This window comes from Polistes canadensis, unplaced genomic scaffold (assembly GCF_001313835.1).
Source record: "Polistes canadensis isolate GaletaPanama2010 unplaced genomic scaffold, ASM131383v1 scaffold_328, whole genome shotgun sequence".
NCBI lineage: Eukaryota > Metazoa > Arthropoda > Insecta > Hymenoptera > Vespidae > Polistes > Polistes canadensis.
Window position 1 is genome coordinate 142429 of NW_014569875.1, and position 14903 is coordinate 157331.

At 28.2% G+C, this 14903-nt stretch overlaps 4 protein-coding genes across 4 annotated transcripts; all 4 read left to right on the forward strand.

Moving 5' to 3' along the window:
- Window positions 1-439: 439 nt before the first annotated feature.
- Window positions 440-3247, forward strand: LOC106791658 (translation factor GUF1 homolog, mitochondrial). The gene is made up of 7 exons (XM_014757479.1): window positions 440-698; window positions 834-1646; window positions 1734-1973; window positions 2046-2314; window positions 2406-2620; window positions 2688-2900; window positions 3006-3247. The coding sequence occupies exons 1-7, from the start codon at window positions 613-615 to the stop codon at window positions 3129-3131; spliced, it is 1962 nt and encodes a 653-aa protein (XP_014612965.1). The 5' UTR covers window positions 440-612; the 3' UTR covers window positions 3132-3247.
- A 213-nt stretch (window positions 3248-3460) lies between these two features.
- On the forward strand, window positions 3461-8186 carry LOC106791661 (LIRP-like). Its single transcript, XM_014757482.1, has 3 exons — window positions 3461-3673; window positions 7312-7516; window positions 7832-8186. Exons 2-3 carry the CDS (start codon window positions 7312-7314, stop codon window positions 8026-8028), a joined length of 402 nt encoding a protein of 133 aa, XP_014612968.1. The 5' UTR covers window positions 3461-3673; the 3' UTR covers window positions 8029-8186.
- A 1842-nt stretch (window positions 8187-10028) lies between these two features.
- LOC106791659 (very-long-chain (3R)-3-hydroxyacyl-CoA dehydratase) lies at window positions 10029-12065 on the forward strand. The gene is made up of 5 exons (XM_014757480.1): window positions 10029-10263; window positions 10333-10449; window positions 10524-10758; window positions 10844-10948; window positions 11029-12065. Exons 1-5 carry the CDS (start codon window positions 10180-10182, stop codon window positions 11592-11594), a joined length of 1107 nt encoding a protein of 368 aa, XP_014612966.1. The 5' UTR covers window positions 10029-10179; the 3' UTR covers window positions 11595-12065.
- A 193-nt stretch (window positions 12066-12258) lies between these two features.
- Window positions 12259-14467, forward strand: LOC106791660 (trypsin-like). The gene is made up of 6 exons (XM_014757481.1): window positions 12259-12933; window positions 13013-13110; window positions 13195-13427; window positions 13502-13732; window positions 13834-14029; window positions 14104-14467. Exons 1-6 carry the CDS (start codon window positions 12819-12821, stop codon window positions 14263-14265), a joined length of 1035 nt encoding a protein of 344 aa, XP_014612967.1. The 5' UTR covers window positions 12259-12818; the 3' UTR covers window positions 14266-14467.
- Window positions 14468-14903: the final 436 nt, after the last annotated feature.

Here is a 14903-nt window from a genome sequence, read left to right on the forward strand (position 1 = left end):
TATATGCACTTTCTTATTTATGTATTTTATATAATACAATTTTTTATCGAAAAGTACTTTTTGCATTTTATATAAAAAAACGATGCGACTTTAAAAGATTGAAAAATTACATAAAGTTGCATAGAGTTATGCGATATGAGGCAAATATTAAATTATTTACTACTCATTGAGTATGAATAAATTCTTTAGTTTCTCTCTATAAAAATTAATGAAATAATAATAATAATAATGAAAAATAGTGAAAAACACACTTTTTTTAAATACAAGAAATATAAGTTCATTTAAATTAGTAAATAAATAGGAATCAAATTACAATCAATTAATACAAATTATATAAACATTATTATTATTATTATTATTATTATAAAAAATACAGTTTTACAATTATATTTCTCTTCGAAAAATAGTTTCATTTTTAATAAGCAAAGACAAATTAAGGAACGTATTTTCTATTGAGCAAATAATAGAGGAAAAAATATTTTCATTAACCTAGAAGTATGCTATTTGCAATTACCTTAGATGCAATGGAATTTGATTGTCAATAATTACAATTAAATAATATAAATATATACATCATATGTGTATATATATGTAAATTTTGTCTATTCTATAATGGTATTCTGTAATCTCATAAAGCGTTTAAATAGGATACAAATTAATTATATATTCCATAATGCAGAAAAAATTAAATATGGAACGTAAGTATAGGTTATAAAATAAAGTTGATTATATGCTTTTTTTTATCATTGATATATTAAATGTAAATAGAAAAAGTATTAATGATTTTTTTAAACTATAAGATATAATATAATTATGAAAATATATTCTTTTAGAAAATGTTTATATATGCAAAAGGAAACATATAGTACGAATGAAAATGTTGAAAAAAACAATGGAATACCCATTGAAAATATTCGCAATTTTAGTATAATAGCTCATGTTGATCATGGTAAAAGTACCCTTGCTGATAGACTACTTGAAATGACTGGTGCCATTAAAAAGAATTCAGGCAAACAAGTATTAGACACATTGCAAGTAGAAAAGGAACGTGGAATAACAGTTAAAGCTCAGACTGCTTCTCTTCGATATTCATATGAAGGACAAAATTATCTTTTAAATTTGATAGATACGCCAGGCCATGTAGATTTCTCATCCGAGGTATATCGTTCATTAGCAGCTTGTCAAGGTGTCGTATTATTAGTTGATGCAAATGATGGAGTACAAGCACAAACCGTTGCCAATTATTATTTAGCTGTTAAAACAGAGCTTGTAGTAATACCTGTGATAAATAAAATAGACTTACCAGCTGCAGATCCTGAAAGAGTAAAAAAACAGTTGGAAGCATTGTTTGGTATAAAGGAAAGCGACATATTAAAAATATCTGCAAAGTTAGGTACAGGTGTTGAAGAATTATTACAAGCTATACTTAAAAGACTTCCACCTCCACCTGTAAATAGAAATTTACCATTTCGTGGTCTAATATTTGATAGTTGGTATGAGAAATATAAAGGTGCTGTTTCCTTAATCTATGTGAAGGATGGAAGTTTATCTGTTGGGGAACAAATTATATCCTTTGCTAGCAAAAAGTCTTATGAAGTTAAAAATTTAGCAATTTTAAGACCTGAGGAAGAACATGTTAAAACTTTGTAAGTATAGGATTTTATTTACGTATATTTTCTTTTATCTTTAAATATATAATATATATGATTTTAATTAAAATGTATAACTTATAGATTCGCTGGAGAAGTTGGAAGTATAAAGTGTAATATGAAAACTTCTAAAGAAGCATACATTGGGGATACTTTATACAAAAAAGGTCATCCTGTGGAACCATTAGGTGGATTTAAAGCAGTAAAGCCGATGGTATTTGCAGGAGTGTATCCTATGGATCAATCATACTTTATTAAATTACAAAGTGCGATTGAAAAACTTATTTTAAACGATAGTGCTGTGGAAGTTGTACCAAATTCTAGGTATTTATTATTTTAGCGAATATACAATAAAATGAAACGCGTTTATATACTTAAATTATTAATTAATTTTAGTGCTGCACTTGGACGCGGCTGGCGAGCTGGATTTTTAGGACTTTTGCACATGGAAGTATTTATACAAAGGTTGGAGCAAGAATATGGTGCAGAACCAATAGTTACAGCACCTGGTGTTACATACAAGGCCAAAATTATAGGAAAAAAAAATATAAAACTAAATAAAGGGGAAGAAATGGTTGTCTTCAATAATCCTATTGATTATCCTGACAGACAAATTACAGAAGAATATTATGAACCAATGATTATTGGTACTATTATAACACCAGGTATATCTTTGTTCAAATAAAAATTTTATAATTAATCCTTATGTAATTTCTACTATTATTGGCATATATTAATACACATATGCTTAAATAGATGAATATATAGGACCAATAATTTCTTTATGTCTTGAAAAACGTGCGATTGAAAAATTAAGTCAAAGTATCGGAAATAATAGAACGTTGTTAAAATTCTCAATGCCATTAAATGAAGTTGTTCTTGATTTTCACGATACATTGAAAACCATCACTTCTGGATATGCCAGTTTTGATTATGAAGATGATGAATATCAAGTTTCAGAAATTGTTAAGGTAAAAGTCACAATAATTCATTGAATATATCGACACTCAATAATTGGTGGTTATTTTCTTCTTTCAGTTAAATATTCTTTTAAATAGTAACGTCGTAGAAGAATTAAGTACAATAGTACACTGTACTAAAGCGAAAGAAATTGGTAAAAGAATGTGTACTAAACTTTCGGACATCATTCCACGACAATCGTTTGAAATATCAATTCAAGCAGCTGTCGGAGGCAAGATACTTGCAAGGGAAAATTTGAAAGCATATAGGAAAGATGTAACAGCAAAATTGGTAAACAAAAGATACAGAGTTATATTTTTATTTGCTATAAATGACGATCGATTGAATGTAAATTGTATGTTAAAAAAAACTATGTATATTTATACATTTTTTTAGTATGGAGGTGACGTCACAAGAAGGATGAAATTATTGACAAAACAAAAAGATGGAAAAAACAAGATGCGTATGATTGGTAATATTATCTTACCGCGAGAAACATTTATAAATGTACTTAAAAGATAATTTATCCTGCATATATAAATGATTTTTACATCGAAGATATAAAAATAAGAAGAATATATTAAATACAAAAGAAAATTTATAAGTTCAAACATTAAAGCACATACATTTTATGGTTCACTGAAGAATGATTTGCTGAAGAGGAGTTAATTATATTAAAAAGAAGGAGAAAAATAGTTTAAGATCACAGGATAACTAATCGATTGTTGACCTGTTTACGTTCATCGGCTTATAAATAAAATTGGAAGTATATCTAGCGGAAGTAAGTCATTCAAGAATTAAAACAAAACGTACATATATACATATAACGTTGAGGATAAAATTGGAACGATTTACGGTTGATTGCTCTTCCTTATGAACGCGATGTTATTGGTGGTGTTAAGTTAAAACAAGATGACAGGTGCTTTCCTAACGTGTGTAATGAACACGTCTACCTTGTTGAATTTTTTTGCCGGATCGTTTATAAGGGAAGTCATCCTCTTTTGGATCGTCATACTACGTACGTTCCTCTCATCGGTTAAGGATAACTACCGTGTATCTTCAACGTGAGTATTTCCATCTCCAAGGAAGAGAGTCTATTATTTTTGGGAAATTTATTTTTCTTCAAAATTTCTTCAAAATTGCTTCTAAATTTACTCAAAAATCAAATAAATACTTTGTTATTAATGTATCATTTTTTGGTTTAAATTTAATTTAAGACTATGAAGAGAGATATTATTTACGTATACATATTTTTTACTAATATTATCTACAGTATACAACTGTAGAAAATAATGTAATACTAAAAGAAAAAACTTGTCATCGTTTTATAAGAAACAACATTTCAATGCTTACATTACTCTGCGCTTTAAAATTGTTTTATTACGTATTTGTACTATGTTATATAACGTATTACAAACGTTCGTAAATCTGAGCTATACAAAATAACAACAATGCAAATACGTATGTAGGAATCTTTAGCTCGTTTGCATTCCTTTCCGTACGCGACGGAGTCGTCCATTGGCGCCCGATCGGTTTAGACGTGTCTTTATTCTTTTTTTGTTTCCTTTCATTTTGTGAAGTATATAATAAGGACCAACGAAAAGGATTAAAATCGTTTACTTGTGTAGTTATTTCTTCTAATAATATTATTATTATTATTATTTATATTGACATAGATCCTATTTAATATATCAAAATTATAGTCCTTTAAAAAGAAGAATGTTTGGATCGAATAATTAATAAACAAAAAATATAGTGATACTTGATGAGAGTGACTTAGGCAAGAGTTAGTACGAGTGTAAGAGAAAAGCTCAATTGGTGATCTTTACTTATGTCACCTGTAAGAAATCGCGCGTCAAGTCGATTAGGGGTGATTCTTTCGAGAATGACTTTTATATTGAGGAGAGATTCACGGAAATCTACCGGCCGTTGATTTTGCAATTTATGAAAAATATTCAAATAAAACACAACTGGAAGAATACACAGACGTGAAAGACGTGAGAGAGCGTGGAAGAGGTAAATAAATAGAATATTTAAATATTAACTGTTACTCAAGATTCAAGATAAGTTAATGTTTTCGAGTTTGAATTAAGATTTTCATTGCAATGTAAACATTAAATTTTTTTAAATTTCATTTGAAATTAGAGAAAAAAATAAACAGAGAAAGAGAGAGTAAGAGAGAGAAAGAGAAAAAGGAGAAATAGAAAGAGATTAGATTAGAAATCATCTAAAGTAGGAGGAGGAAAAAGAGTAGGAGGAGAAGGAAATATAAAAAGATAAATAATTATCTTCTTCTTCTTCGTCGTGAAGACGAAGTACGAAGTTTGTATCTTGTTAAGGACAGATGGTGTTGCTGCTGACTCGTTACAGCGTACACATGAAATAAATAAATGATTATTTTTGTAATTATTAATTTTGTTAGACCAAACGAAAGAAAAAGAACTAAATAAATATGCGATTAATTATTAATTGTTTTAGAACGTTGACAAAATGGACAGAAATGTTAGGAAAACATGTCTTTGAATATGAAGTAAATGTTTGTCATTTATTTCTTCGTGAAGAATTAAAACGAAGTTTTAAGATTCCCAAGCTAAGTAGCAAGACTTTTAATCGGAAAAGTCGATCACCCTACTATGAGAGCATTCGTCAAAGATGAGTGCATTCCCTCTCGGTGACTATAACTGCATTCGTGTATTATCTTTCCGACTGTTATACACACGTGTTTATTACTTGTCTTAGCCAGTGGCGCTTCAAATAATAATGAAAGAGAGGGAGAGAGAGAAAGAAAGAGAAATTAATGCGTGCAACAATAGGTCATAGTCTGGGATGAGTCCTCTTTTCAATTTACGGACAGTCCGTTATCAAGGAGAGCATGTGGACTCTCCTTACAGTCCTTTTCTTTTCTTATGATCGTCGCAATATAGAAAATCAATGAATATACACGGGATATTTATCATTGGAAAAACTCGTCATTTAAAAATCAAGGAATGGTGCGCATAAAAAGTGTGTTCCAATTTAATGACAAATTAGGACACGATGTAATTTTTCTTTTTTTCTTAATATATACACTAAAACATATTTTTATAAAAAAAAAAAAAAAAAAAAAAAAAAAAGAAAAGCATTTGATTAAATAATTTAATATATATTTATTTTTTTTCTTGTATTTTTTATCGGTATTTTGCCGTTTGTCAATAAATCGACATTGTTTTATGCTTGTTTCTACTACATGTTTCTTTATCGGATATATCGAAGTTAATCTTGACCTTTTATAAATAAAAGCTAATGCTGCGATTTTTTTCACGAATGCGAAATAAGCGTAACAACAACACTACATAAAATGATGTATTTTCAATTTAATTGGGAAAGAGTCGAAATTCAACGAGAAAGAGAAGCACATCGCACCTTCGATATTGCTATAATGTTGACTCATGAGTACGACGGATACAACTTTATCGTAGGTCATTGAATTTGTTTCAATGTATTTCGCGATTCTTTGAAAATATAAGAAAAAAGAAGTTATTTAAAAAAAGGAAAAGAAATAACAGATTAACCAGATTCCTTGCATAACTTTTAAAAGAGAAAGAGAAAGAAAGTTGTTATCGTCTTTAATGTACATTCGCAAACGTCAATATCAATATTATATTATTAGACATTGATAAATTTTATTAGAGTCGCTAATTCTGTTCAGTATCACCGTATTCAGATATTTATGTATTTTGTTTTGATCTAACAATGAATGGTAAAGTCATTGTTTGCTTGCACCGTGTCTGGCACGCGTCTACTAAGTGATATTGCAAAGGCAAATCGGTAATTCCTATAATAATAAATTATTATGATTGACTATCAATTTCGCGAAACTCTTTCCAAGAATCTAATATTTATAATTTCATCATAAATATCCATGCCTATAGAATTTGATAAAATCAATTTTGATTTTCGCGTTAAATATATGAAAGCAAAGTAATTATTTATCAATGGAATACCTACTATTTTTATATACCTTGAAAATGATTTCGTATTTAATTTCTTTTTCTTTTTCTTTCTCTCTCTCTCTCTCTCTCTCTCTCTCTCACTCACACACACACACACTCTCTCACTCTTTTTCTATTTTAAGAAAAAAATTGGTGTCTACTGTCTCAGCTTTTCTGGAATCAACGGGTTGAGCTCCAGTCACCGTGGCGCCAGAATGCGTCTCGTGGATAACGGCCCTATTTTCGCATATCAAAACAACAGTATAATTTATCTTGGAGATTCAATGACTCGGAGCTAAAATATAAACAAGCAGATCGACCACTATCCTCATTCCGCGTTATGCGATGTGCACAATGTGGCAATGACCAGCCAAATGTTTTAACGATAGCCGCGATTTTCCTGCAACCTGGATGATTATATAAAATGTTAGGCGATTAATAATATTTAACGATTGATCGATCAATATCTTTAAATCTAAATCTATATTTGATCAATGCATAAAATAATAATTATTTTATTTAGTTTAAATACATCACGCAAAAGGAAATGAATTTCATTATCATTATGTCAATGCATGTAATTTCAATTATAAATTTAGCCGAATTAATTACTCAAAGCAAAGTGCACATTGATAATGATATTCAATAAGATGACCTATATAGACCCTAGGACTATATTATTAAATTTTGTTCTTATAAAATAAACTCGTGTTTTTAAACTTTATTTACAGATGTCCACATATCGATTCAACGTCTTTGCGACGTTTGTGCTCGTCGTTACATCTTTCTTAATAAAATTAGGAAATACTCAATACTCGTACCAAGATAAGCGACAATCGATGACATTGCACAAGTATTGCGGAAAAAATTTATCTAATGCACTAGGATTGCTTTGCGACGGAGTTTATAATTCTATGTTTAAAAAGAGCGGGCAGGGTAAGTGTTACGATAACATTGTATTGATTGATATTTATATTTTATACATTTAATTCATATTTCGTATTTCATTTTGTTAAACATTTAGCTTGTTTCCTATATAATTTTTAATTAATTAAAAAACTCAAGTAAAATCATATGAATTATTTGTAATTTAGTAAAAACTTAAACGCGTATGTGTTTATCATATTCCCCATTTTGATCGAAAATAGAAATATTTTTATGCTCATCTATATTAGATTTACATGAATTGGTTCGTAAATCTAACTTTTGATTAAAAAATGAATAAAATACATGTTGTTGTTTTATTTTCAGAGATGGAAATAGACGATTATCCATTCGGTTTCGATGATTCGTATCCATTTAGATCGGCAGTTACAGCAAACGCCATGATGGGTCGTTTTGCTGGTAGACGTTTCCGAAGGGAATCTAGGGGTGTTTATGACGAGTGCTGTGTGAAACCATGCTCGATTCAAGAATTAACTAGTTATTGCGGTAGTGTTACACAATAATTACTGACGATTAGTAAGATCGATTTTTGCTGTACCGTTTCTATCTTCGTCTACTACCATAAATGTGATAAAACCGATGATTGGTATACATGAGCTCTCTGCTTAACAATTCTTCATTTCTGTAATACCATAACGTGATAAAAAACGATTAATGTATACGTCTTAACGCGTCATTTAATAAGAGCTTTATACACGGCTAAATGCATCTAAAAAATAATACGAGGACCAAAAATCATTCGTCCACTGCTTACTTACGAGAGTTCGTACTAAAATAATGTATTTGTCAATGTTCCAAAATATTTGACTTAATCGACGATTTACAATTGAACTTTTCGTTGTCATGTAATTAATTTGGTTGGTGCTTTTTGTAGAAGTCTGTGAAGTAATCGATCAACGCATAAAATTAAGATCAATGATTAATCATGCGCGTAGAAACTTGTGTATCATTGACGAATTACTTCGTACACTTCTACAATAGAAAAACAAATTTTGATTTCTCATCAATGAAAAGATTGTGATTGTTAATCATTTATCGAATAAAATAATATTGTAGTATAAACAAAATATGTTTTACGAACATTTGTCATCGAAGTAATGTTGAAAACGTTCGAAGTGTGCTTTTTAGCGAATGATTTCCTTACTTTATTATGATAATATTACCTTTACGATCACGAATATTTAACGATAAGTATCCACTAAAATTGTGTAATTGAAAATGAAAGGTTGAAATAATTTGATTACGATCGTAAATTGAGAAGCATGCGATGAAATATATATGTGTATTTTCATTTAAATTGAACCAAACAAAGAACAAAGTAGGAACAAACAAGAATCATGATTAGGGCGCGTTCGAATTTGCGAATATTGATCGATTACGGATTTCGATTCTTAAGTTTTTATTCTTAAGATGTGGAATACGAATTTGTAGATTCGTGTAGCCGAATATTCGGCATCTCTTAGATATATAAATTTATTAGAAAAATATTTAAATAAAAAAAAAAAAGAGAAGGTGAACTCTCTCTCTCTTCCAGAGAAAAATATAATATAAATAAATATAAATATAATATGTGTTGTGTGTGTGCACGCGTTCGTAACTGTGCTATGTTTCGTAAAGATAGTTTGCAACGAAAATTTGACTGAATGGTATCTTTTATATGATTTTATAGATCGATTTTTTGATTGTTTTACGATCCTAAGAAAATATTTGGTTGTATAGTGCAACGCAAAATGCGTATTAACGTTATTCTTGAAAGCATACCTTGTTGATACATGTTAATAAAACGCGTTTTGTAAAAACCATCACGGTTTAATCGTTGCATTGTAAACAGTCCATTGTATTCGTCCATAGTAGCTATCACGATTGTTTTTCAATTTATTTATATTTTAATCGTTATACAAACATACACATCAAAGATACAAATGATAATCGTGATGTAATATTGTTGCACCGCAATTAAACAAATTTTCGCTAATGATTTGTAATATTTTTTCTTTTGTATTTGTTATAACTGCGTCTTGAAAACTATCGCTTTTTATTAACTGATCGATCGAATATATATTGAAATAAAAATATAATAATACATGTTATGTTTATCACATGTTTTTAACTACTCCTATCGTATTATGTAAGCACGTACATATATATATATATATATATATATATATTAAAAAGATTAAAAAGAAACCTGACAAAATTTATATAATCGTTTCTTATATCTCAAATTTAAAACTAAATCATTATAAAGATAATTTGATAAAATTCTACTTCTGTGATAAGCAAAATTAAAGTTTTAATAAATCTAGTCTAATCGATAAATGTGTAAACGATATCGACCAATGGTCAGTCGAGAATTGGTCTGATATTTTATTTTACCTGTAGAATTATGTTAAGTATTTATTTGAATAATTCATTTATATTCATTATAAATATAATGAATCATGTGAATAAGCATTTTTACTTGATATTTAATTATTATTTAACAAAAGTATTGTAAAGTGCGATGTACTTACAATTATAAGAAATGAGATAAAAGCTTACTAACTTCATAGAGGGTGTCAAAATCGTTACACTTAACATTGCTCTTTTATCTCTACAAATTAAAATATATTTATAACTTATTCGTTGAAAAGAGAGAGAGAAGTTATATCAAAATGACAGATACGTATTTTCCATTTGTGTATTGGGCTCAAACAGAAAATCAAGTTACATTAAAAGTTGACTTGGCTGATGTTAAGGTATGGAAATTATTGTTAATATTTAATTGACTGAATTCTTTTTTATTAAGATTTTAATATATTTTATAGGATATTAATATTAATTTGCAAGATAAAAAATTGCAAGTTAGCGCATATGGTCAAGGTGCAAGAGGATGCAATAATTACGGTTTCAGTATTGACTTTCACGAACTTGTTATTCCTGATGTATGTTTGATTATTAGTCTCTTATTAATGACTTAAAGTATTATTCTCTCTATGCATGTTAATTGATTTTGTAGGAGAGCAATTATAAAGTTATTGACCGTCAAATAGATTTTACATTGAAGAAAAAGTATAGCGGATGGTGGCCACGATTGACTGGCCAACCACAGAAACCACCATGGCTTAAAATAGATTTTGACAAATGGAAGAGTGAAGACATGGATGATAATGAGTATGAGAAGAGAGATGTTTGTAACGACTACCCTGATATGTATGATAAATTACATAAAGAAGAACTTGGGTATAGGAAAGGTATAAATATTATCTACAAATTAATATCGATACTTATTATATATATATATACATTATACTAATTTAAACGATTTATATATAACAGAGGACTTTAAGAAAGTATACTTAATTATCTACAACTTATGTCAATTAGTCGGATTTCTTTATATTCTTACTGTAATGGGTTTGAAATATTCTCGGGATGGGCCAGGTTTGTATTTACTATATTGTATCAATTGTTACATATACTACTTTATTTTAGCTCAAATGTAATTATTTTATTAATTATAGCTTCTATGAAACACACATATACTGTTGTTGGAAATCCAATGAAATTTATACAGTTGCTACAATTTTTGGAAGTTATGCACCCTTTATTTGGATATACTAAAGGTAGTATGATGATTTCTTTCTTGCAAGTTGGAGGCAGAGCATTTGTCTTATTCTTCATGATAGAAGGGGAACCACGTATGCAAACTAAACCAGTTGTATTTTATCTTTTTATTGTTTGGAGCGCAGTTGAAGTTATCAGATATTTATACTATAATTCACAATTATTGAATGTAGAAATTTATTTCTTAACATGGTTAAGGTATACAATATGGATACCGCTGTATCCTTTAGGTATAATATGCGAAGGTATTATTATCTTACGCAACATTCCATATTTTGAAGAAACACAACGGTTTACCGTATCTTTACCAAACTCTTTAAATTTTTCTCTTCATTTTCCAACTTTTCTGCGCATTTATTTATTAGTATTATGTATACCTGGTATTTACACTGTGATGTCACATATGAATCATGCTCGTTATAAAAAACTTGGAAAATCTAATATTAAAAGAAAATACACATAATTTTATTTTATAATTTATATATAAGAACAAAAGATATTTTTATCTCTAGTATAGAGTAGACATCACAATAAAGTATCAGTTTTGTTATGCTTTTCATGGATAAGGAATATAATTATTGATTGTTAATTACTGTGATTATTAGTCCAATATATTTCCGTATTTCTTTAAGCTTTTCTACAAATATTACAGTAAATATTGAATTATCAATCGTAAGGAAAGATTAAGCTTTAATTTATAATTAGACTAGTCTTTAATCATATGATTCGATTACTTGGAAGTAATCGTCGTGAAATGTATGTTTATTTATTATTTTTTATTTATTTTGTTGTTATTATTATTATTTAAAACCAGTGAAAATGATGAAAAAAATGAGTATAATTCTTAGTAATTATTCTCTAAATACTTCATAGCTTATTGAATTAATTTTTCTGAATGAATGTAGATCAATAAATTAAAATTCTGTCGAAAACGTAATTTTAATTTATTTGTCGAGTGCACAGATAATGTACCGCACACACATATATATTTAGGTATTAAATATCATATTATATTAGATATCTAATATATATATTAAATATTAATATCATTATTAATAATTAATATTATTTATATATAAATATAAATATTATATTTTTAAATAATCGACTTGTGCTAACACGTGATTCTCTATTCGTCAAATAATAAATTCAAAGTAACAATGTTGAAATAAAATCACACATGAGTCATTTTTCGTTGGAAATACCAGATTATTACCCTCATTTTAATTTCCCATGAAGTACGATTAACTTAATTACGTGTATTCATACATCTTCCTCATTTGTAATAATTTGTTCAGGAAATTCTGCAATAGACGATAATTACGATGATCTATAACTTCTATTATTATGTATAAGTATAATAGGTGACAAAATAAGAATATAATTGTAATAGGAAGTAATTAATTTTATTTTATGATAGTGTCATATTTTATATATAGAATGTAACTATTGTTTGGAGGGAAAAACATCTCGTTAGAGACTTTTATCGCGCTTGGATATTTCACTTAATGTGTTTCAAAATTATAACAAAAGAATATATAAATATAGGGCATGTAATGCAAAATATATATAAATCTGAATAAGACCGCGAAATGTTAGTTTTTTTATTATCCATCATATCGACTAGTTCAAACACCAAGTTTTGTTCTTTTCTTTATTTTTTTTCATTTACATATATATCTGAAAAATGTTTAACTTTTTATATATATCAGTGATAGTGTGCTTTATATTTGATTGCATTAAAGCACAAAGTAATACGATTGTTTTCGATGGTACGACTGCGAATATCAATACGGTAACAAGTATGTATCAATTTATTTTTCAACAATTAAATTATAAAATTATTTATAATGCGTAATTTTAATGTTATTAATATTTTAGCTACTATTACTACAACTCCTGGATGTAGATGTGTAGCTGCTGGTACTTGTAATGGTGGTAATGATGGTAATGAAATTGATATAAGAATTGTTAACATGGTACGGATATATTTATTTAATGTCATTTATTATATATATTATATATTTGTATTTGTATATTATAATGTTTATTTTATTATATAGGGTACAATGTGTTCAGGAGGATTAGTATACTGCTGTACATCAGGAAATCTAGGTGATACTAGTTGCGGTTTAAGAAAAATAGCTCTTACTGCTCAACCAGAAGGAGTAGCCAGTTATGGTGAATATCCTTGGCAAGCAGCTCTCTTAACATCAAGTAATTCATATATTGGATCTGGAGCTCTTATTAATGCTAATCATGTACTAACTGTGGCTCATAAAGTAACTCCTTACTTGTAAGTCTAACATCATTTCAGCTTTATTTTTTTATTATGTTAAAACATCAATATTTTATACGTATTTCTCATAGGAATGGTGGTCTTAAAATAAGACTTGGCGAATGGAATGGACAAAGTACTTCCGAACCTTATCCATATCAAGAGTACAATGCACAAAAAATATTTGTCCATCCTTCTTATAATTCGAAAAATCTTCAGAACGATGTAGCAGTTGTTAGATTAAGCTCATCTGTACCTATCTCGAGTAGCCCTAATATTAATACCGTATGCCTTCCTACTTCAGTACCAAATGCACCAACAAGGTATATTTATTTTATTTTTATGACATAGTATATTGAACTGATGTAAAGTGAATTATATATTTTTCTAATATATTAATATATTAATATGATTATTTTTAAAGATGTTGGGTTTCCGGTTGGGGAAAGAATGCATTTGGTGGTAGTTATCAGAGTATACTCAAAGAAGTTGATGTTCCCATAGTAAATCAAAATAATTGCGAAACTGCTCTTCGTGGTACTAAAGTGGGACAACTCTTCACGCTCGACAAAACTAGCTTTATATGTGCAGGAGGTGAATCAGGAAAAGATGCGTGCACGGTAGACAATTTGACTTATTTAATTCTATTGTATAACATTTACAATTATTAAACAATTAATATATAATTTTGTAGGGAGATGGAGGTGCACCATTGGTATGTCAGTCAGGCAATCAATGGCAAATTATTGGGATGGTAGCATGGGGTATTGGTTGTGCAAACAGTGGAATTCCAGGTGTATATGTCAATGTGATTAATTATATTAATTGGATAAATCAGAAATTGACTGAGTCATAAAATATTATTCGTAAGATAATAGATCTAATAATAGATATGCTAATTCATGAGGATAAATCGTCTGATTAAACGACGTTATTAAACTTCACTCAATACGTACTACATTATATACTACAATAATTTTGTTGTTTTTCCACATATCTATTACTATCGTTAATATAGATCCTTATTTCTCATCAAAAAATACAGAAGTAAATAGAAACTAACAAGTCCACTCTTTGATTTATCTTACCTTTTTTTTACGTATCTTTTCCCTTATATAGAACACACATTGGCAACGAGATACAAATCAAGAGGAAAAATAATAGATTAAAGAATAAAAAAGAAACAAACAATTGACTGTGAAACTCTTTTAGAAAATCGTGAACCATTTCCTTTTTTTTCCGCGTATTTAAAATATTAATTTAAATTTAATATTTATTTTGTTGTTGTTAAAAACCATATGCAAAATCTTTGGTACATTTTTACAAATATTTAGAACTATATTTGTTATAAAATTTTAAGTAACAATATAAATGTTATATTTAGTTTTTGTGTGTGCCTTCAGAAATGCGTTTTAAAAAATAGCCATTATATAGAAGCTCAAGTAAAAGAAAATCAAAATGAGTAGATGATAAATCCAACGATAATCACCTGTA

Bases quoted from the DNA above. Each gene is read 5' to 3' on its own strand.
- LOC106791658 (XM_014757479.1), top strand. From the start codon at position 613: ATGGTATTCTGTAATCTCATAAAGCGTTTAAATAGGATACAAATTAAT. The intron at 699-833 runs GTAAGTATAGGT...ATATTCTTTTAG, and splicing joins GAAAAAATTAAATATGGAAC to AAAATGTTTATATATGCAAA. The intron at 1,974-2,045 runs GTATTTATTATT...AATTAATTTTAG, and splicing joins GAAGTTGTACCAAATTCTAG to TGCTGCACTTGGACGCGGCT.
- LOC106791661 (XM_014757482.1), top strand. From the start codon at position 7,312: ATGTCCACATATCGATTCAACGTCTTTGCGACGTTTGTGCTCGTCGTT. The intron at 7,517-7,831 runs GTAAGTGTTACG...TTTTATTTTCAG, and splicing joins GTTTAAAAAGAGCGGGCAGG to AGATGGAAATAGACGATTAT.
- LOC106791659 (XM_014757480.1), top strand. From the start codon at position 10,180: ATGACAGATACGTATTTTCCATTTGTGTATTGGGCTCAAACAGAAAAT. The intron at 10,759-10,843 runs GTATAAATATTA...TATATATAACAG, and splicing joins AGAACTTGGGTATAGGAAAG to AGGACTTTAAGAAAGTATAC. The intron at 10,949-11,028 runs GTTTGTATTTAC...TATTAATTATAG, and splicing joins ATATTCTCGGGATGGGCCAG to CTTCTATGAAACACACATAT.
- LOC106791660 (XM_014757481.1), top strand. From the start codon at position 12,819: ATGTTTAACTTTTTATATATATCAGTGATAGTGTGCTTTATATTTGAT. The intron at 12,934-13,012 runs GTATGTATCAAT...TTAATATTTTAG, and splicing joins GAATATCAATACGGTAACAA to CTACTATTACTACAACTCCT. The intron at 14,030-14,103 runs GTAGACAATTTG...ATAATTTTGTAG, and splicing joins CAGGAAAAGATGCGTGCACG to GGAGATGGAGGTGCACCATT.